The following is a 21,744-nucleotide window of genomic DNA, read 5'->3' on the forward strand; positions in this document are numbered from 1 at the left end:
CAGGCTCCACAACGAATCAAGTTGAACGATGCTACCCACGCTGGGAGGAGCCCCCAAACCCTTCTCCTATAAGGGCAAAAACTCTAAATCAAGCTCCACAATGAATCAAGTTGAACGATGCTATCCACGCTGGGCGGAACCCCCAAACCCTCCTCCTATAAGGGTAAAAACTCTGAATCAGACTCCACAACTCATCAAGTTGAATAATGCTACCCACGTTGGGAGGAGCCCTGAGACCCCCTTTTCTGTAAGGGTAAAAACTCTGAATCAAACTCCACAACTCTTCAAGTTGAATGATGCTATCCACGTTGGGAGGAGCCCCCAGACCCCTCTCCTGTAAGGTCAAAAACTCTGAATCAGGCTCCATAACGAATCAAGTTGAATGATGCTACCCACGCTGGGAGGAGCTCCCAAACCCTCCTTCTGTAAGGGTAAAAACTCTGAATCAGGATCTATAACTCATTTAGTTGAATGATGCTACCCACGCTGGGAGGAGCCCCCAAACCCTCCTTCTGTAAGGGTAAAAACTCTGAATCAGGATCTACAACTCATTTAGTTGAATGATGCTACCCACGCTGGGAGGAGCCCCCAAACCCTTCTCCTGTAAAGGTAAAAACTCTGAATCAGACTCCACAACAGTCAATGTGCAGGTCGGCCGGTGCTTGATGGAACAATGTAAGATTTTCTGTTGGATGTGCATAAAAGCAGAAAGAGAAGGGAGAGAGAGAGAGTGAGAGAGTTGATGTTCATGGCCTCCTCCAGGGGAGATTTCTTTCTCAGATAATCCTGCAGTGCAAAGACTAGGTCTTAAATAATCATCTTCGGAGCACTTAAGTTTTTACAACTACTCCTTTTCAAGAATCGTCATTTTTTTTTGGCACCAATGAAAGAGATGGTACTTAAGTCTTTGCAATCACATTAAACTCGGGGGAAACATATGAATGACATAAGGGATAAGTGGCGCTGTCACCTAAGAATGCTGATACGGTGATATGCCAGCCGTGAGTGGTGATGATTCCCAAATCCCCAATTATCTCGACGGTAGGGACCACAACTGACACCACCACCATCAGTCCTGTCGCATAAATAGTCACGGCGAGTAATTGGGAGCGAAGCGAAAGGGGGCGATCGAGTTCGAGTTCCTCTTCCTTCCCTTTGGAGAGCAGCGTCGAGCGTCAACAATGGAGAAGATTCAGCACCACCAACTTGAGATAAGAGGGCTCAGCTTGCATGTCGCTGAGATTGGAAAAGGTACAAGTACAACCAATTCATTCTCTCTAAATTAAAAGGAAAGGAAGTGTAAAAAATGAGGGTTGCATTCTCTCTGATCAGGTCCGGCGGTGGTGTTTCTGCATGGCTTCCCGGAGATATGGTACTCTTGGAGGCACCAGATGTTGGGCCTCTCCAATGAGGGATACCGTGCCATCGCTCCCGATTTCAGGGGCTACGGATTGTCCCAACAGCCTCCCCACCCAGAAGAGGCCACACAGCTTGACCTCGTCCAAGATACCATCCTCATCCTCGACGCCCTCCACATCACCAAGGTATCCATAATGCCTTCTCGTTTTTTCCGTCTTCTTTCTTTTCCTTAACTAATTACCATCAATGAAACCACATTCCTTCTCCCTTTCATTCTTTCTCGAGGCGTCTAAGGGCTGCCTCTTTTTCCTGTTGCCTGATTATTAGTTTTGTTATTATCAAGATCGCTTATGGTTGTATGGGTTTTGGGCTTCTGTACCGTGAGATGAAAAGGAGATCGAGAATGATGAGCAGTTCATGTTTTTTGGGGACAGGCCTTCTTTGTGGGTAAGGACTTCGGAGCGCTGCCGGCTTATCTGTTGGGTCTCCTTCACCCTGAGAGAGCGTTGGGTGTCATATCCTTGGGAATCCCTTTCGTCTTACCTTCTCCAGAGCTCTCTCGCTTTGAACTCGTCCCCGAGGGCTTCTACGTCTTACGATGGCAGGTATTTTTTTTTTACTATGTGCTTTCTGAGGCTGGTGTTATTGACTGTCGTGTTTTGAAAGCTATTTTTCAATGGACACTGAATTCTCGATCAGTTTGGGGCGGGTCCTTTTTCATCTATTTTCCTTCTTTTTTCTAATGTACAATATGCCTTCCTCTTTGGCATGGTCAGTTAATTTTGAGGTTTTAGGGGGTTTTGCACTATGAAAGAGGCACTCGAGTTTTCATAAGAAAGAATGCCTTTTTCTTAAAGAGGTTCAAACAAACATTTTAATGAGAAATATTATGTCGAGCCTGCAAGGTAGTGTGGCCATAAGGTGACTACTGTAGGCTTTTCAACGGTCACAATATTCAAGGATAAAGGGATTTCTCCCAGGGGTTAGAACTCTTTACTAAATATAAAATGCAGGATATGATTAACAGTGTATGGAAATAAAAGAAGTCATACTAGCATTCACGGTTACAGTAAGAAAGCATTTTGGTTTGTGAATGAGTTGAGAGTTCGGACTCTCTGGCGATTTCAAGCGTAAAAGTTAATTTCAACGTAACAGTGAAAGTCTTCATCCCGTTGCAAAATCGGTCCCGTGCAGTGCACATCCCTACAGTGGTATCAGAGCAGATTCGACATATCCCTGTTGGTGAAAGTGTGCATGCCAATATCTTTTGCATCGCCAAAAAAACAAAACAAAATAATTCAAACAGAAAAAAAACGATTAAGGTTAGTCAGCATTTTCTATTTTGCATTATCAAACAATGATCAGAAATCACTCTTTGCGAAAACCCGGTTTATCAGGATAAAATTTTTCAAATAAAAAATAATATATATATATATATATACCTTAGTTTTTCTGGTGAACGACGATCATTAAGACCCATCACCAGAAGTCGATGGAGCCGTATTCGGCAACACAAGCCCACATATATATATATATATATATATATATATATATATAAAGTCCAAAAGTTGGACATAAATGACCCTAGGTGTATTGACTGCACCAAGGGTCAGGTTGACCTCATCGGGTGCGGGTGCGGGTGCGACACCTAGTTGGAGAGTCCCTGTGACATAGTTGCTCACCTCTCATGGTTTCGGCCGATGGTGGTAGGGACAGATCTGACGTTGGTTGCCATCGCAAAGTAGAATTTCTACTCCCTCATGCCCAGTGCATTCCGACCACACGAAGAGCCGAACACCCTTGCAGTGGTGTCGTTGAACCCTCAATCGACGGTGAAGCCCGACCGCTAGAGGTGTTAGGGTAGTCAATCAAAAGAGAAGAGAAAGGGGTGGCGGCTAAATCGCTATAAAAGTAAAAAAGGGAAAGGGGCGAAGGAAACAGAGGGCTTAAGAGGGGAAGAGATAGTCGGGGTGCTCGATCTGCTGTGAAATGCGACAGCCTGCTGTGAGGGGCGACACTTTACCGGAGAGGGCTTGATTCGTCAGAGATCGCCTATAGCTCCATCAAAGCGTGTCATCGCCAGAACCCAACGCTTTTGCTAGCCAATCTAGGCACCTCCACTCCGGCGGGTCATCACCGAAAAAACCCTCAATGGTGGAGGCGAGAGGTCAAGGCATCAGGGGTTAGGGTTTTAGATTTTGAGAAAGAAGAAGGGTGTTATATAATATATTTTGTTATATTTCATTTCAGTCCAGTTTATTATAAAAAGTTATATTTAAGAACCTAAGGTATTTACTGTTTGGTGGTTCGGTTTTTGAAAATTTCAAAAACAAATCTTTTTTAAAAACTTAGGAAATTTCATAGTTTGTTGAATAATTACGGAAAGGCATTGATCTTCTCTAAAATTATAGAAAGGGGATTGTATCTTTCTATTTAACTCTTTTTTTTTCTTTTGAGGTTCTTTTCCGATTTTGCTCAGAAAGGGTCTTGACTTTCTGAAAATTACAGAAAAGTAGTTTATCTTTTCTGGTTAACTCAGAAATTTCAGAAAGTGTTCTACTTTATTGAGTTTTTGCAGAATAGTGTTTCTTAACTTTTTTGATATTGCAGAAAAGTGCCCGAAGTTTATATTTAACTGAGCAAGTTGCAGAAACAGGTTTATGTGTTTTTTTGTTTACAAATAACCTCTCATGTTACTTTCTGCTACTTATTTTTGTCGAATAATGCTTAAATTTAACAATTTTTGTGAATTTCTTGCATACTTAAATATCGTATTACATGCTAAACTATTTTAGAAGGATCAAAACTAGTTACATTTACAAATATTAGTTAAAAAAAATTTATTAATTTTAATATTTGTTTATAATTAGGAATATGGCAAATCGAATTGTTGTGGTTGAGTTATCCAAAATAAAAAAACTCAATGGAACAAATTTTGGAACATGGAGAAGAAAAATGGAATATCTATTGACTCATGTAAAGACTTTATACGTATTAAACAAAGTAAAATCTTCATTAACTGATAAATCGAGTGAAGAAGAAAAGAGAGCTCATAATAAGTTTATTGAAGATGATCAACTTGGTCGAGCAACTCTTCTAACTTTTATGCAAGATGATCTCATCCGAGTGTTTGAATATTTTGAAATTACGAAGAGAATGATAGAAGTCAGAAAGAAGTATGATATGACTTCAGAGACTCACATTCAATTTCTTCTAGAGTAGTACAATTCTTACAGGATGAAAGAGTCAGACAATGTGGTCGATCATGTGAATCGAATGTCGGTAATGGCTAAAGACTTAGCTATAGTAGAAAATGATATTCTCCAGCGCATGCAAATCTTCACCATATTAAACATCATTCCTCGAATATGGAAAATGGTGTCGATTGTCATGAGATTAATCAAGAAAAACCTGACTCTAATTGTGCTCCCTCTGCAATTAGCTCTTGAGTAAGAGCACATGTCAAAAGACAAAAACAGAGAAGTTATGAATATCTTCTAATGAGTCTAAACTCTGGAAGGAAATAATGATAGATAAGTTGGACTCCATTAGAAAAGAATGAAGTTTGATAACTAGGTACTTTGCCTAATGAATATAAGGCAATTGGTAGCAAGTGAGTTCTCAAGAAAAAACTCAAGATGAATCTATTGATGGATTCAAGGCAAGATTAATTGCAAAAAGTTATTCTCAACGAGAAGAGATTGATTATGAAGAAACTTACTCTCCTGTAGCCAAACTGGCATCTATTTGCATTATTTTGTTTTTGGTAGTTTATTTTGATCTTGACCTATATTAAATAGATGTGAAAATGACCTTCTTAAATGGTGAATTAAATGAAATTATTTTCATGCAGCAACCAGAAGGTTTTAAAATCAAAGGTCAAGAAGATAAAGTATACAAGTTAAATAAATCCTTATATGGACTTAAGTAGTCACCAAGCCAGTGGTATTTGACTTTTTATAATGCTATAACCAAATTGGGTTATGAAGCAAATAGTCTGGATCATTGTGTATATGTCAAGAATAGTGGGAGTAAGTTTACTGTTTTATCCCTCTATGTTGATGATATATTAATTGAAGAAAATGACATAGATATGATAAATATGACTAAATCATTGTTAAGTTCTTGATTTGAAATGAAGGATATGGGTGAAGCTTCATATATCCTTGAAATTAAAATCCAAAGAAATAAAAAATCGAGATTGTTATGTCTGAGTCAAGAAAAATATCTTGACTACATTCTAAAGAAATTTAGAATGGAAAGTACCAAGGCAAAGGGTATTCCTGTAGTAAAATGCCAAAAGCTAAGTAAGAATGACTGCTCAAAAGATGGATAAGAAAAGTTGAATGTTTCTTATGCTTAGGCAATATGAAGCCCGATGTATGCAATGCTTTGTACTATACCTTAAGTTTTACTATAAGTCTAGTAAGTAGATATCAAAGTAATCTTGAGCTCTCTCGTTGGGAAGCAGTGGAGAGAATTTTTCGATATCTAAGGGAAACTAAAGAACTTAAGCTATGCTATCAGTCAGATAGTTTTAAGCTTGTAGGATATGTCACATGGGTGCGGGTGCGGGGATTCGGCACTTCCAAAAAACCCGGGTGTGGGGGTGCGGCAGGGGCAAAAATGTAATATATATATATATATATATATATATATATATATATATATATATATATATATATATATATATATATATATAAGGGGGTCGGGGGTTCCCCCGGCGCGGGTCGGGGTTCAGTTTGAAGACTTGTTACCCACGTTCTGCTTGCTGTGTACTTTAGCTCAATGGGACAAAATTGATGAACCGAAAGGATTGGCAATCTGATCGACCCAGCCTGCTGCGTTCTGCTGACGGTCATGATTCAATCATGTCTGAAACTCCCTGGTCTTCACGAAAAAAATATAAGCGAAAGGTTTGACGTGGTTTGTTGGAGAGAGCGTCTTCACGAGGTCTACGACGCCACTGCCTGCCTAGGGTTCTTTAAATTTTATTTTATATACAGTTGCACACAGATGACAACTAAAAGAAATTTATTGGATTTGACATGTGGAAAAGAGAGGTCTACACAAGGCTACGGCTAGAGCACCCATCTCGTCAGGAGAAAAGTGAATACTAATAGCCACCAAGGCTCTACAGAAAATCCTTGACGAAAAAGGATCTCGTTGGTTGAAGCATAAAGACTTCAAAAGGCTCTTGAATTTTGGTTTTAATTTTTGAGGAAGATGGATCATCATTTCCAAGTTAACAGTATGTTTTCCAACGCTGTGAATTAATTGTTTGGAGGCAGGAATAGTATGAGATGCCAACAAAGCTCGTCAGATGTTGTGGACACAAGTGCCCCTTTATAAAACAAGAGCAGCACAACTGTCCAGAAATTTTTTTTTTTTAAATTCTGCAGCCCATTTCGTAGGGCAATTTTTTTTAAAAAAAAGATCCAAACAAAAATGGACCGAAATGACCCTGGGTGCGATCAATGCACCCAGGATCGGGTTGGCCGCACCCGGTGCCGCACCCGCGTTGAGTCGCGTCGACGTGGGTGCGGCACCCTGCTAGCCGAATCCCTGTGACATAGCTTGTAGGCTACTTAGATGCTGACTTTGCTGGTGATAGAGATGAAGCAAAGTCCGCCTCTTATTATGTACTTATGTTAGGAGGTGGGGCAATTGCATGATCATGTACGAAATAAAGGTGTATAGCACAACGTACTCAGGAAGTTGAGTATATTGCTTGTAACATGGCAGCCACATTTAGTGTGTGGATAAATCGTTTTCTAAATGAGTTAAAATTGGACATTCTAAAAGATCTGATTCAACTTTATTGTGATAATAAAGCAACTATAAGACTAATACATATAGGAGATGATAACTCTAAAAGTAAGCATATTGAAGTTAAATATCAATATATTCATGATATGCTTATGAAAAATGAAATAGCAGTGGACTATATTCCTTCAAATGATATGGTAGCTGATTCACTAACCAAGGCCGTCACTAATGATGTTTTCACTAGACATGTGAGTCAGATGAGACTCAGATAACTCTAAGTGATGAATGAGTAAAAATTACTCGAAAAGTGTATGCAAGGTTTTGGTTGAGAACAAGCATATAAACACAGGGTGAGTAAAGATTACTCGGAAAGTGTGTATGTAAGGTTCTGATTGAGAACAAACATATAAATACATGAAATCCCTTATGGCTAAGTAGGAGATGTAAGGTCGTGTATCCATAAGGTGACTGATGGGGGCTTTCCAACCGTCACAATATTCAAATGCAAGAGACGTGTATCTTAAGGGATGAAGGGATTTTTTCCAGGGGTTATGTCTCAAAACTAGAACTCTTCGCTAAATATAAAATGCAGTGAAAAGGATATGATTAACAGTGTATAAAAATACAAGAAGTCATACAAGCATTTACGGTTACAGTAAAAGCATTTTGGTTTGTGAATGAGTTGAGAGTTCGGACTCCTTGGCGATTTTGAGCGTAACTGCGAAGTTTTCATCCCACTGCAAAACCGGTCCCGTGCAGTGCACATCCCTTCAGGGCTTATGTGATAAATGCAAAAAAACATCTTTCTTATCATAAACGGATTCAAACCTTCCCTCACGAGGAAACACCTTTCCTCCTAGGTGTCCCTTTCAAGGGAAAGTGGCTTGTGCTGAACAAATGCTCTTCAACGTCATCCTTTGTGTGTTATATAAAATGACCTATATTCTAAGTCACATGGACTCGACAAAGTAGGTGCCGCACCCCCGTTGATGCGACGCGATGTGGGTGCGCATGCGGGTGCAACACCCAGTGCGGTCAACACGACCCTGGGTGTGGTCAATGTACCTAAGGTCGTTTTCGTTCAAATTTTCGAACGTAAAAAAAAATCTGTTGCCCGATCAGAAGGGGCTGCGAAAGAGGATTAGGGCAATTTTTTTTTGCCTTAATCCTCTCCTCTCCTGCGCAGCTCCACTCTCTCGCTCGCCTCCTCTCCTCCTGACGTCTCGCAGGGGAGCCCGACGCCACCTCCTCCTCTCCCTCGTCGCAAGTACCCTCTCGCTCTCTTGTTGGGTCGACAGGGGAGGGGCCGAGCCCCCTTGCTCCCTCTCGCTCTCTTGTTGGGTTGACAGGGGAGGGGCCGAGCCCCCCTTGCTCCCTCTCACTCTCTTGTTGGGTCAGTGGGGGAGGGGCTGAGCCCCCCACCCTTCTCCCTTTGATTTCAGGGGAGGGGCTGATCCCCTCCCTGTTTTCGGCAGGGGAGGGCCCAAGCCTCCCTCCCTGCTCCCTCTGATTTTAGGGGACGGGCCGAGCCCCTCCCTGTTTTCGGTAGGGGAGGGGGCGATCCCCCCACCCTACTCTCTCTGATTTCAGGGGAGGGGCCGAGCCCCACCCTATTTTCGGCAGGGGAGGGGCCGAGCCCCTCCCTGTTTTCGGCAGGGGAGTCGGGAGCTAGAATCAATATTGTAAATCTTGATTGTCTGCATAATTGATTTTAATAATTTTTTTGTATTTTCAGGATAAAAATGATGGATAAAGGGAAAGGACTTGCGTCATCCTCATCCCCACATATGAGTTCTGCTGATAGTTGTAGTGTGAGTGATGATGTGGGGCCACTATGGGTACATCTAGATAAACTTGCAAAAACTGAAGAAGAAGGTGGTGAAAACATGTGTTTGATGCAAGCTCTGTGAAAGGGATTTTGTTGGATCTTACAAAAGAGTGAAAACTCATTTGTTGAAGATATCAGGATATGACATTTCAGGATGCAGAAAAGTTGATGAGGCAATGCGAAGACAATACAAGAAAATACAAGAAGAATATGAGAAGAGAAAAATAATGAGTGATTCTTGTGCAATTAGTGTGTCATTTAGAAGTCACCAAGAAGATGCTGTAAAAAAAACAAAAGTTAATGTAGGAGGTAGATTAACAATACATGCAACATTTAATACATATGGAAGAGAGGATATGGATAGAAAAGTAGGGATGCATTTTTATTCTAGTTCACTCCCATTTAATGCGTCTATAAATCCTTATTGGAAGGATTTAGTAACATCTTTGACAATTTGTAATTTGAGTGGCTATGTGCTTCCAAGCTCAAAAAAACTACGAACCACACTTCTTGCAGAAGAGTGGGGAAATGTGGAGAGGTTGCAGGAGATTAAAAATTACTCATGGGAGTAAAATGAAGTTTCTATTGTTTCTGATGGATGAACAAATATTTAAAGGCGTCCACTGATCAATTTCATTGTTTGTTCGCTTAATGACCCAATATTCTTGAAAGCAGTTGATGCATCTGAGAAATATAAAAATGCAGAGTATTTGAAGGGGTTGTTTATATAAGTCATAAAAGAAGTGGGTAATCAAAAAGTGGTACAAATCATTACAGACAACGCTCCAGTTTGTAAAAGTGCAGCGTTGAGTTTGGAGAGTGAGTACCTTCATATTTTTTGGACTTCCTGTGCAGCACACAACTTAAATTTGGCCCTAAAGAGCATCTGCAACCTCAACAACAACAACTACGCCTTCATCCCAAACAATTGGGGTTGGCGATATGAACCAACAAAGAAAATCATTCTGGGTCTTCCACATGAATCCTTCTCCTCCAATCATTTCTATCCAATGCCATGTCGTCGGTGAGGTTCAAAGCATTCATATCCTTTCCTATCATCTCCATCCAAGTCTTCCTAGGCCTATCCCGACCTTTTTTAACTAATATATTTTCCCATTTCTCCATCCTTCTAATTGGAGCATCATTAGGCCTTTGCCGAATATATCCAAACCACCGTAAACGATTCTCTCTCATCTTATTTTCAATGGGTGCAACACCTACCTTCTTACGTATCTCCTCGTTCCGAATCTTATCTTTTATTGTATTTCCACACATTCATCTAAGCATACGCATCTCAGCTACACTCATTTTTTGAATATGATGTCTCTTGGCAGCCCAACATTCCGTACCATATAGTAAAGCAGGCCTAATAGTCGTCTTATAAAACTTTCCCTTCCACCGCAATGGCATTCTACGATCGCACAACACTCCAGTTGCACTTTTCCATTTCATCCACCCAACCTTCATCCTATGATTTACATCTCCATCAATTTCTCCATACTTTTGAAAGATAGATCCCAAATATTTAAAACAATCATCCACCGGTATTTCTTGCTCACCAAGTTTCACTATACTCCCATCACTACTTCGTTGCTTACTAAACCGACATTCCATATATTCTGTCTTACTCTTACTCAACTCAAAACCTCTTGCTTCCAATGTCTGTCACCATAATTCTAACTTAGCATTAACCCCAACTCTAGACTCATCAATCAAAACGATATCATCAGCAAACAACATACACCACGACCCATTTTCTTGAATTGATCTCGTAAGCTCATCCATCACTATAGCAAATAGGAAAAGGCTTAAAGCAGATCCTTGATGTAACCCAACCGTTATAGGAAAATTGGTTGTCACCCCTCCACAAGTGCGGACATTGGTTACTACTCCTTTATACATATCCTTCATTATACTAATGTACTTGAGAGAAACACCTTTCTTCATCATTGTCTACTAGAGAACGTCCCTAGGTACTCTATCGTATGCTTTCTCCAAATCAATAAAAACCATATGCAAATCTTTGTTCCTCTCTCTATTTCTCTCAATAAGTTGTCTAAGAAGATGTATAGCTTCCATAGTTGACCTTCCAAGCATAAAACCAAATTGATTCTCCGATATCATGACAACCTTTCTCAACCTAGACTCAATCACTCTCTTCCAAAATTTCATAGTATGGCTCATGAGTTTTATACCATGATAGTTTGTGCAATCTTGTATATCACCCTTATTCTTATATAGAGGCACCAAAATACTCTTCCTCCACTCATTATGCATCTTATTTGTCCGCCAAATCTTGTTAAAAAGATTTGTCAACCATTCTAAACCTTTCTCTTCCAAGCATTTCCAAGCCTCGATAAGTATACCATCTGGGCCAACTGCCCTTCTTGATTTCATTTTCTTCAAAGCCTCTACAATTTCTTTCATTTGAATCTTGCGCATGAAGTCACAATTCATCTCATGAAAAGGAATGGACAAGTCTTCAAGATCCTGAGCATGACTTCCATTAAATAGCTTATCAAAATAATCTTTCCATCTCTCCTTAATCTCCTCATCTTTGACTAAAACCCTTTGTGTTTCATCTTTGATACATCTAACCATACCCAGATCCCTCGATTTCCTATTTCTCATCTTTGCAAGCCTATAAATATCCTTCTCGTCTCTCTTTGGTATCCAACTTGTCATAAACCTCCTTATATACCTTATCCCTCGCGTTTTGAACTACTTTTTTAGCTTCCTTTGCTATCATATACTTCTTCAAATTCTCATTATCACGACTCTTACTTAGATTTCTATAATACTCTCTTTTAACCTTAATAGCTAATTTGACATCCTTGTTCCACCATGATGTATCCTTACCTAGCGGTGCACCGCCTTTAGACTCACCCAATACCTCCTTCGCCACCTTTCTCATGTCACCCGCTATCTTATTCCACATTGATTCTGAATCCTCCTCGAGACACCAATTAGCTTCTTTAACTACCTGCTCTACAAACATTCTTTGTTTAGCTCCTTTCAGTGCCCACCACTTAATTCTAGGATCTATCCTATGTCTATCCCTTTTGCGGCATTGTCTAATTCTAAGATCTAAAATTAAGACTCTATGTTGTGTAGCTACACTTTATCCCGATATAACCTTACAATCGATGCAACAACCCCTATCTCTCTTTCTAAGTAGGAAAAAATCTATCTGACTCGTATTAACCCCACTTTTAAATGTTGCTAGGTCAGACTCCCTCTTTCTAAACCAAGTGTTTGCTAAGATCATATCATAGGACAAACCAAAATCTAAAATCCTTTCTTCACTTTCGTTTCTTTCTCCTATACCATAGCCTCCATGGATACTATCAAATCCATCCCTACTAATGCCTACATGCCCATTAAGGTCACCGCAGATGAAAAACTTTTCTCCATAAGATATCCCTTGTACTACTCTATCTAAATTTTCCAAAAATTGACGCTTAATGGAATCATCTAAACCTACTTGAGGTGCATAAACACTAATAATATTAATAATATCCGTACCTAATACTAATTTAATAAGTAAAATCCTATCACCCTTTCTACGAACCTCAACTATATTATCTATAAACTCACGACTCATAACAATCCCTACATCATTCCTATTTCTATTTATTCCTGTATACCAAATCGTATATCCCCAAGGTTCTATCACTTTTGCCTTCTCACCTACCCATTTGGTCTCTTGTAGACATAAAATATCAATCTTTCTCTTACAAATAACATCTACTAACTCTACCAACTTACCAGTTAAAGACCCTATGTTCCAAGTGGCTAACCTAATTTTATAGTCTTGGACTAACTTCTTTACCCCTACCCCTCCAACAAAGTGAGGGAACCCTTGCCTATTTGACACCACACCCGGGCGCCGGTGTGACGCGTCGCTTTCGAGCGATGACCTAACAACCCTTGCCCATTTATCACTGCCTCCGAGCCTATAGAGTACAACGCGTCGCTCAGTAGGGAACGTCCCAACGAAATTCTCATATTGGTTCATATTCATAGGGTATGACTAAGTTTTTATGTTGGCTGTCACTGACCTACCGCAACCCTCCTCCTTTATTCGGGCTTGGGACCGACAGTGTATAACTAAACAGTTATACACAGGCGGAGTTATCTGCAACCTCAAAGAAGAAGAAAATTTACAAGCATATGCTTTATGTTCATGGATTGAAGATTTAGAAAGAAATGTCAAAAGCATTGGGAATTTTGTTGTTAATCACCATCGTGCTAATGCTATATTTAATAAGCATTCTGACCTGAAATTGTTGAAGGTCGCTGAAAAACGTTTTGCGTCTATCATTGTGATGGTGAAGATGATTAAAAAAGTGAAGAATGCTTTGGCTAGCATGGTGACTGATAAAAATTGGATATTCTATCGTGCTGATGATGATATGAAGGCTCAAGAAATTAAGAAATTCATTGTTGATGATGAATTTTGGGACAGAGTGGTATACTTCCTTCAATTTACGCAACCTATTTGGGAAATGTTAAGAGAAGTTGAAAATGATGAGCCTATGCTTCACAGAGTTTATGAAATGTGGGATAATATGATTGAAAAAATATAAGTTATAGTTTTTAAGCATGAAGAAAAAAATCCTGCATTGGATGATTCACAATTTTTTAACCATATTCACTCAATTTTAGTTAGAAGATGGGATAAGAACAATACTCTTTTGCATTGCATGGCACATTCTCTTAATCCAAAATATTATGCAAATAAGTGGCGGGCAAGTGGTATTGGTCGTGTCCCTCCAAATTTAGACCCACAGCTATCAAGACATAGGAATATGTGTATGATAAGATTTTTTTCATATCTTCTAAATCAAGTCACGCAAGAGTTTGAAAATTTTTTATCTTTGAGATTATATGGACCAACATTATTCGCGAGAGAGGAGGATAATATAGATCCTATCACATGGTGGTCAACATTTGGATCAGAAACACCTCTTCTCCAACGTCTTGCATTAAGATTGCTATCACAGCCTGTTAGTTCATCTTGTTGTGAAAGAAATTGGAACATATATTCTCAAATCTACAACATAAAGAGAAACAAACTCACCAACAAACGTGCAGAGGATTTAGTATATGTTCATTCAAATCTTTGAATACTTTCGCGAACCAATGATGAATACATGTACTAATTTGCTCGCTTAGTTATTTGATTATTTCTTAGTTTTTCATTTAAATATACTTGTATTGTATTTAACATTTTCAAATTGGGTTTGTAACGCAGACAAGGAACATCCAAATTTTGGGATGTAAACCCAGAAGAGTGTGACTTCGAGGGAGAGCATGATTTCAACATGATAAACATGGATTTAGCTGAGACCAATATTCCTTCTAATGATGTATTTGATGATGAAAAAAAAAATTATTAAGATCCATTATTTTATCGTCATTTATGTAATTATTCATGGGTTCTACTGCGGCACCTCTTTTGGTATGTAATTTAGTTCTTTTCTGCTTTACTTGTTTGATTGATATTTAGGTTGATTTATGTAATTGTTTTATTTATTTGATTGATATTTAGGTTGATATATTTCATGCATGATGAATGATATTATGACAATGTTAACTGTTAAAACTTCAAAATTATATATATATATATATATATATATATATATATATATAAAAATAATTTTTTACATTTTTGCCCTGCCGCACCGCTGCACCCAAGGGTTTTTAAAGTGCCGCACCCCCGCACCCGCACCTGCACCCATGTGACATAGCCTATATTGTATTGGTCGCAATTATTGACTGAAAGAATGTGAAGGTAAAAATTTGAAGATGAAGGGAAGATTGTGAACAATTTGATAGTATTTACTGGCTCAAACTTTGAAACATGAAGTGCAAAGCTTAGAAATCTGAATTTGTGCAAGCTTCCTATTTTCAGTTTTCCTGCAATTGCAGTGTGTTTTTGGTTTTCCTGCAATTGTAATCTCGAGTTTTGTTTAGGAACCTTGGCGGGCTGAAGCTGATTTTGGGCGCTTCGACGTGAAGACAGTAATCAAGAACATTTACATTCTCTTCTCTGGAAACGAGTTACCAGTAGCAAACAAAGATCAAGAAATAATGGATCTGGTTGACCCTTCCGCTCCTCTGCCCAACTGGTTCAGTGAAGAAGATCTCACAGCGTACTCAACCTTATATGAGAACTCTGGTTTCCGCTACGCGTTAGAGATGCCATATCGTAGCCTCAGAAGAAGGTAGTTAACAAAAGAATCTGATTTAACTGCGTGATATTATATACAGCTTGTGCCTTAAAGTTGTTCTAACACAGTTTTTTGGTGATTCTTAAAACATTGTAGAGAAGAAAGTATGACAAAGATCAGGGAATTGAACATAAGTGTTCCTACACTGCTGATCATGGGTGGGAAGGACTACGTTCTAAAATTTCCAGGTTGGGAGGATTTCATAAAAAGCGGGGCAATGAAGGAGCACATACCCGATCTGGATATCACATTCTTGCCGGAGGGAACACATTTTGTTCAGGAGCAGTTCCCCGATCGGGTCAATGATCTGATCATCAGCTTCATCAATAACCACCACCCAGTTCAGCAGGTAAGCAGTTGAGCATCAGATAAATGGGCATGAGTTTGGATGCGTAGAAATGGTTAAATTAGCTGTAGTTTTTCTGCTACATGTAGGTCCCCACCCCCGAGGCACTTGTATAAATGGACTCATTTGATCCCTACTTCTTTCTTTTGCTTCAGAAATGCAACTCTCTGCTCCCCCTGCTTTTGCCCTTGCAGAAAATATGAATTGCTATACGACACTAAGTATGCATTTTGATTTGGACGATATCCTATTCTACTTATGGATTACTTCAATAATTATATATATATATATACACACACACTACGGGGTTTTCGTCAAACTCGGTTTGGACATGCAGCTGTCTGCTGCTTCTAAAAAAAAATTGAATTTTGGACCTTTAACAGCGGTTAAAGCCCGGTTTCAGGGCTTTAGCAGCAGTCAAGACTGCTAGTAAAAATAAAAAAGCAAAAAAAAAAAAAACTGCATTGATGTTTGCGCAATCAGCAGTGCACAAGTGTCAGAAAATGTTAGGATACTTTACCCGTTTGAAGATACGGGATACTCATGGAAATAGAAACCTACAAAATACAAAACTATTAAATGAAATATGATGGATTTTCATGAATTTTTGGTGTTTTTTTTCGAAATTCCCACCCCATAGACGTGAAATCATAGGTTTTAGATTTCTTTTGTAAATTAAATTCTTTTGTAAGTTAAATCCTATGAATGTGATCTACAAGTTTTGTACAGTGAGAAATGAGTTTTGAATCGTAGGACTGCTACATATAATAAGGAGGTTTTCCAGGGCTTCAAAAGTTAACAGTCCAAAATGAATCATATTTTTGGATCGAAATAACACCCAAAGTTTAAGTTTGATCCTTAGCAATCTCACCATCCTAAACACATCTATGCAGTCAGATTGAGTTTGAACTCATGATTTTCAGCTCAATAATTCCATATATAATTCTGTGCTTTCAATAACACCAAACGTTATCCCTATATACATAGAGAGTTGGTGGTAGCTGCTTAGCGAATGGCCCAGGGGATGTGTGCAAAGCGTCCATTGTGTTCACACTGTGCACAACTGTTATTTTTACGACCTTTAGTGGTGGTCTTTAAAGCCTCTAAAGCGGCACGTGCAGCATTACACCACGCGTTTGATGATTTAAGGGTACATTAGTTAGTCAGCTGCCTTCTACTGGGGGGGTTAAAAAATGTCCTCATATTTTGAAAAAGTGCTTTTTTCTCAGGAGAATCTCATGGAAATATCAGTTTATCTAAATACCTAAAACATATAAATGTATTAAAAATATAAATAATATTAAAAAACTTAGGTAAAAAGTGCTTTTATCATGTTAATATCAGGTTAAAAATACAATATTTTCAAAACAGGTTATATTTTGAGAATTTTCCTGTTTTTTTTTTCAGTATAATATTTCCCTTGAAAAATATCATGATTTTGTCCCAAAATTTTCAAAGGTTGGCGATACTTTTGACCAGTGCAAATAATAGAGCATAGACAAACTGTAGATCATATTCTGTAAAAATCTGACGCAGTTCATCTAACAACTGGCCATTGCCTCTTTGTTCGCCTTCCTCAGCTTGGGTTAAATGGCAAAACTGAACAAGATAGAATTGCACCATCCTCAGCTTGGGTTCTCGGATTCAAACTCGCCACGGTTATCTCCTAGCTACGGGACTGACACACACGAGTGGAATGAGCTGAACTTGGCCTGTTTAAGCTTGAGTCTACACCCAGCTTGACCTCGTGATGAGCCGAGCTAAGTGACGTGAGCTGATTTAGTTTTTTAGTGAAAAAGTTATATTGTATTTAATTTTTTTTTTTCATAATCATCCCTCCCTTATAAAACAAGCCCAAATCATCGCCGTGTTTGGAATCTAGGAATTGTGATAGGAGTTAATGCAATTTGTCCAATTGGTCAAACTACCACCTGATGGCTGTTTGTAAACTGGTAGCTGGGATGGTAGTTAATGCATTTGGGATGGGAAGTGGCATTGTATTTATACTAAAGCATGGAATTGACAGCTACCAATGATGGATTTGGCAGCTGCCACTTCCCATCCCGGCTCCTATTTCCCAAACTGGGCCTTATTTTGTTTCTTAAAATCATTCTTCCTTTTTTTTTTTTTGACCAACCATGACAAAACTATCCTTAAGGCAAACTACCGTTAAAGTGGTGATGGCAACGGTCAACCTTTACAAAATTATGGACTGACCCTTAGTATAAGGGCTATTGTGGAACAAAATAAAAAGATGGATGAATTTGAAAAGTAACCAAAAAAAAAAAAGAAAAAGAAATGGGATTGAACAATGTGCGCCCTTTGATCTCGTCCTACTTCACCAGGGGTGGAACCAAGGAGGGGTGAGGGTAGGGGCCCTGGTCTCGCCAAGAATTTCAAAATATAAAAGTAAGCATGTCATAAGCCCCAAAGGGGGTTGGTGAAGTGGAGTCCCAGCCTTGGGGTGGTCAAGTTTGATTCCCATGGGCATCGCCCCTTTGTACAACCAACATGTAGCATAGACCCCCTAGAGCAGGGGTCCTGGCCTCAGAGTTTTATGCTGCGGCACGATAACTGTAGGTATGGCAGGCTGAGCCAGTGCGACCAGGTCTTCATGCCAGGTGCGGTTTCTTCGGGTTATAAATCCAAAAACAAAAGTAAGCTTGATATAATGTTGCACCTGATCTACTCACCATCTGCTGTTGGGCTCTGCAGCTGACAGGTTGTATTCCAAAGATGGTGGTGGATTATCAGGTGGAACAACATATTCAAAGCGTGCAATCACATTGCACCTGATACTCCCTCCTGCCGTAAACCCTGCACCCATCCAGCAGTGATCTCCAGGTTTTTTTTATCAACGACCTTTTTTTAGACATTGGCAAGGTTGAGGGTGATTTAGAGCAGCTCTCTCTCTCTCTCTCTCTCTCTCTCTCTCTCTCTCTCTTTCAAAAGTAGGGTACGATCTCAATTCTTTATGCTAAAGTGGTTTCTTGGGTGAATTAAAGTTCCACCAGAGGGCCCTTTGGGTAAATAGTGTTTATTTTAAGGCGCACTCTTCACTTTTGATGGGCAAGAAGTGATTAATGGATGACCAATAAACCTGTGCGAAGGTTTTCTTTCAAAGAGGGGATTTTTTATGGTGTGCTTATTTATCTTGTTTTGGCCTTTCAGCATGATTTTGTTAGCTTTTTAAATAAAATAAGATAGGGGTGATTTTGGGGATCATCCATAATGTAGGTACTGCTATGGAAAAAAAACTCCTATTTTTTTTTTTTTTTGTGTTGAATACACTGAATTGAACAACCGACCGCTAACTTCCCAACTGCACAACCAACCCAACCCAGCGTGCTGCAATATTGCACGTATTAATTATAAAATTCATATAATATTGTATTATCTTGTTGTTTTAATTTCCTTAAAAAAATGCATTATATTGATTTAGCAAGTGGAGTCAAGCTGAGCACCTCTACTATTCATGCTTGGCTGAGTAATTCTTCACCAGCCTCTTGTGGTTCAGCTTGCCCAGCCTAATTTATGTGAATCAGCTTTCACTGAGATGAGCTACGAGCTGCTCATTTCGTTTCCCAGCCCTACCCGCATATACAAATACTATCAAGAGAGAGAGAGAGAGAGAGAGAGAGAGAGAGAGAGAGAGAGAGAGAGAGAGAGAGAGAGAGAGAGAGTTCAAACTGGGTTCATTCTTGTCACGAGCTGAACTAAGCTAGAGCTCATGGGAAGTGTGAGTTCAACGAGTTGAACTTGAGCTGGCTTGCTTACAAAAAATTACGGTTTTCGAAATTGAAAATAATAGATTTTGGAGTTAAAACCTACTAAGCCAATCTGAATCTAACCAGATTTACAAAATAAATGCATTGTTTCAAAGCTTTAAGCAATGGAATTTAAACTCTAAATTGTTTTCTGTTTGACTTGAGCCAACTACATGCTATGATATAAAATATATGTAAAATATTACCAGCTAACATGCCCATATGAGCTGAGCCTAGCCCAGACAAAGACCTATTGTTTATGTTCAGCTTGCGGAGCCTATTTCATGTATTTGACCGAGCTCCTTATGAGCCGAACACAAGCTGAGCCATGAATACCTCATATTGTTTCCCAGCTGTAAGTATTATACCAGTAACTGATCAAACAATGACTTATGTTCTGGTGTTAGCTTAATCTGAACTTATAGATAAATATTTTAATTCTTAATAGAAAAAATGTTTTAGATTAGGTATTTTTCATGTGTAGACATTTTTAGAGATAAAAAATACATGGCGCTTGTGTCAAAACTTGATGAAGCAAAAACTGAGGTTTCTCATTAAATCAACTTGATCAAAAGAATAGTTTTGAGTGAATAAGCAATGATGAACACATTTACAAGTTTGGGCTAAGTAAAAAACACATACAATTATGTTTTCTAAAATTGTTTGGATGGTGTAGGACAGTCTCTCTCTCTCTCTCTCTCTCCACACACACGATCCAAGAGCTGATCCTTAGCAAGCAAATCATGCTGATCACATCTATGTGGTTGGATTGACTGGGTCAATATATCTTGCTTCTATGATTTCGTGTTCAATAGTTCTTTACTTTCATTAGTACCAAAATTTTGCCATATATATATATATATATGTGTGTGTGTGTGGAGAGAGAGAGAGAGAGAGAGAGAGAGAGAGAGAGAGAGAGAGAGAGAGAGAGAGAGAGAGAGACTACCGGACGGGCTTCGAACTTGGGCTCCCTTGGTTAATAAGATACTGCTGTTGGATTTTGTATAGCCTTGCATAGTTTTTTTAATGAAAATGAAATCCATGTATATTCAAATGAATAAAGTTATGTTTTGTTCATGAACAATTGCATATCATTGCATGCAATTGTGGCTTGTACAAGTTTATACTGTGGTACTATGCAGGATGATCCCATTTAAAATTTAAACATGACATGATATTTTGACATGAGAAAACCCCAACCTCAAGACTGTTAGATGCACTGCCTTTGATGTCTCACATATCAGGTTAGGGGTAAATCTTCAATGAGTTGGGTGATGTAGTGTGTTTTCTTTTATTTTTCTGCAGTAGGGTATTATGAAGAAGAGACCTTCAGGAGATGAACCTGCTCACAGTGTCACTATGAGAAAATCACCTGAAGACCCAACAGAAAACCATGAAGCATGCAACACACATGCTTGCAAAAGACCCCCGTTGTCTCTCTATGTCGGTTAGACATTTTTTTTGTGTGTGAAGGGTAGGTAGCCCTATGGAGAGACGATGGTTAACAATCACACTCGTTGGTGACCTTCGAGTTGAAATTGGCTAAGCGAACTTTGGTCTTGAACAATTAACGTGGCAATTATTTGTTCATATGTCCATGTATTGGGTAAGCAACACTTTTCCAATACTGGTTACAGTACTCAGCATGGACACACCATGCAAACCAAACCTCTAGTACATCTTTCAATGTGAGTTATATTAATGTATAATATAATCAAGTTTATTGAGTCAAAATCATGATTTCCCAAACAAGTTTTTATAAATCAAAATTTTGGGTAAAAATCAAAATTATAGGATATTTATTGGTACCCCTAAAATCTCTATAACTTTTTTTTAGAAGACTTAATTTATTAATTAAAATTAATTAGTGAGTGTTTGACTTGGTTTAGGAAAGTGTGGTTGGGGATAAGGCCAACTAGGACTCCTGTCTTAATGGAAGAAGGGGTCGACAATACTATAAATAAGGGTCTTACCCATAGGGGGAGCATTGAAAAATCCTTTTGGGTAGCCTAGTGCAATTGAGCCAAGAGGCAAGCCCAAAGTCTGCCCCATTCAGTTTGCTTTCAAACCAAGGGTGAACACAAAACCTTGAGTCTGGTTCAATATTTGAAACTGGCTCAAGAGAAAAGTAAGTAGGTTTTATCTTGTGCTTCCTTCTTTTTTCTTCAATGTGTGTAGTGAAGCTTTCATCAGGTAAAATGTATGTCTCATCATCTCTATTCAGTTTAATTATTTTAGATAGCCAATTTTCTAATTTTATGATTATTGAACAAATAGTTTGGCCAGCGAATTGGTTTTGCACATAATCGGGTAAGCTATATGCTCACCATAATTCAAGGTCTTGGTGTTATCGACAACACATGCTTGTGTGTCTTGCTAATTGTTTACCCATGCATACAATAACTGAATCATATTTTTTTGTCCTTAAATAGTTATATT

At 38.8% G+C, this 21,744-nt stretch overlaps 1 protein-coding gene across 1 annotated transcript; it reads left to right on the top strand.

Annotated features, from left to right (window-relative positions):
* Positions 1-1,108: 1,108 nt before the first annotated feature.
* Positions 1,109-15,736, top strand: LOC149811839 (epoxide hydrolase 1-like). The gene is made up of 5 exons (XM_089993137.1): positions 1,109-1,251; positions 1,333-1,544; positions 1,794-1,964; positions 14,936-15,186; positions 15,289-15,736. The coding sequence occupies exons 1-5, from the start codon at positions 1,182-1,184 to the stop codon at positions 15,551-15,553; spliced, it is 969 nt and encodes a 322-aa protein (XP_089849263.1). The 5' UTR covers positions 1,109-1,181; the 3' UTR covers positions 15,554-15,736.
* Positions 15,737-21,744: the final 6,008 nt, after the last annotated feature.

The sequence above is a fragment of the Nuphar pumila genome, chromosome 17 (assembly GCF_984573655.1).
Source record: "Nuphar pumila chromosome 17, dmNupPumi1.hap1.1, whole genome shotgun sequence".
Lineage (NCBI taxonomy): Eukaryota > Viridiplantae > Streptophyta > Magnoliopsida > Nymphaeales > Nymphaeaceae > Nuphar > Nuphar pumila.

Bases quoted from the DNA above. Each gene is read 5' to 3' on its own strand.
- LOC149811839 (XM_089993137.1), top strand. From the start codon at position 1,182: ATGGAGAAGATTCAGCACCACCAACTTGAGATAAGAGGGCTCAGCTTG. The intron at 1,252-1,332 runs GTACAAGTACAA...CTCTCTGATCAG, and splicing joins TGTCGCTGAGATTGGAAAAG to GTCCGGCGGTGGTGTTTCTG. The intron at 1,545-1,793 runs GTATCCATAATG...TTTTGGGGACAG, and splicing joins ACGCCCTCCACATCACCAAG to GCCTTCTTTGTGGGTAAGGA.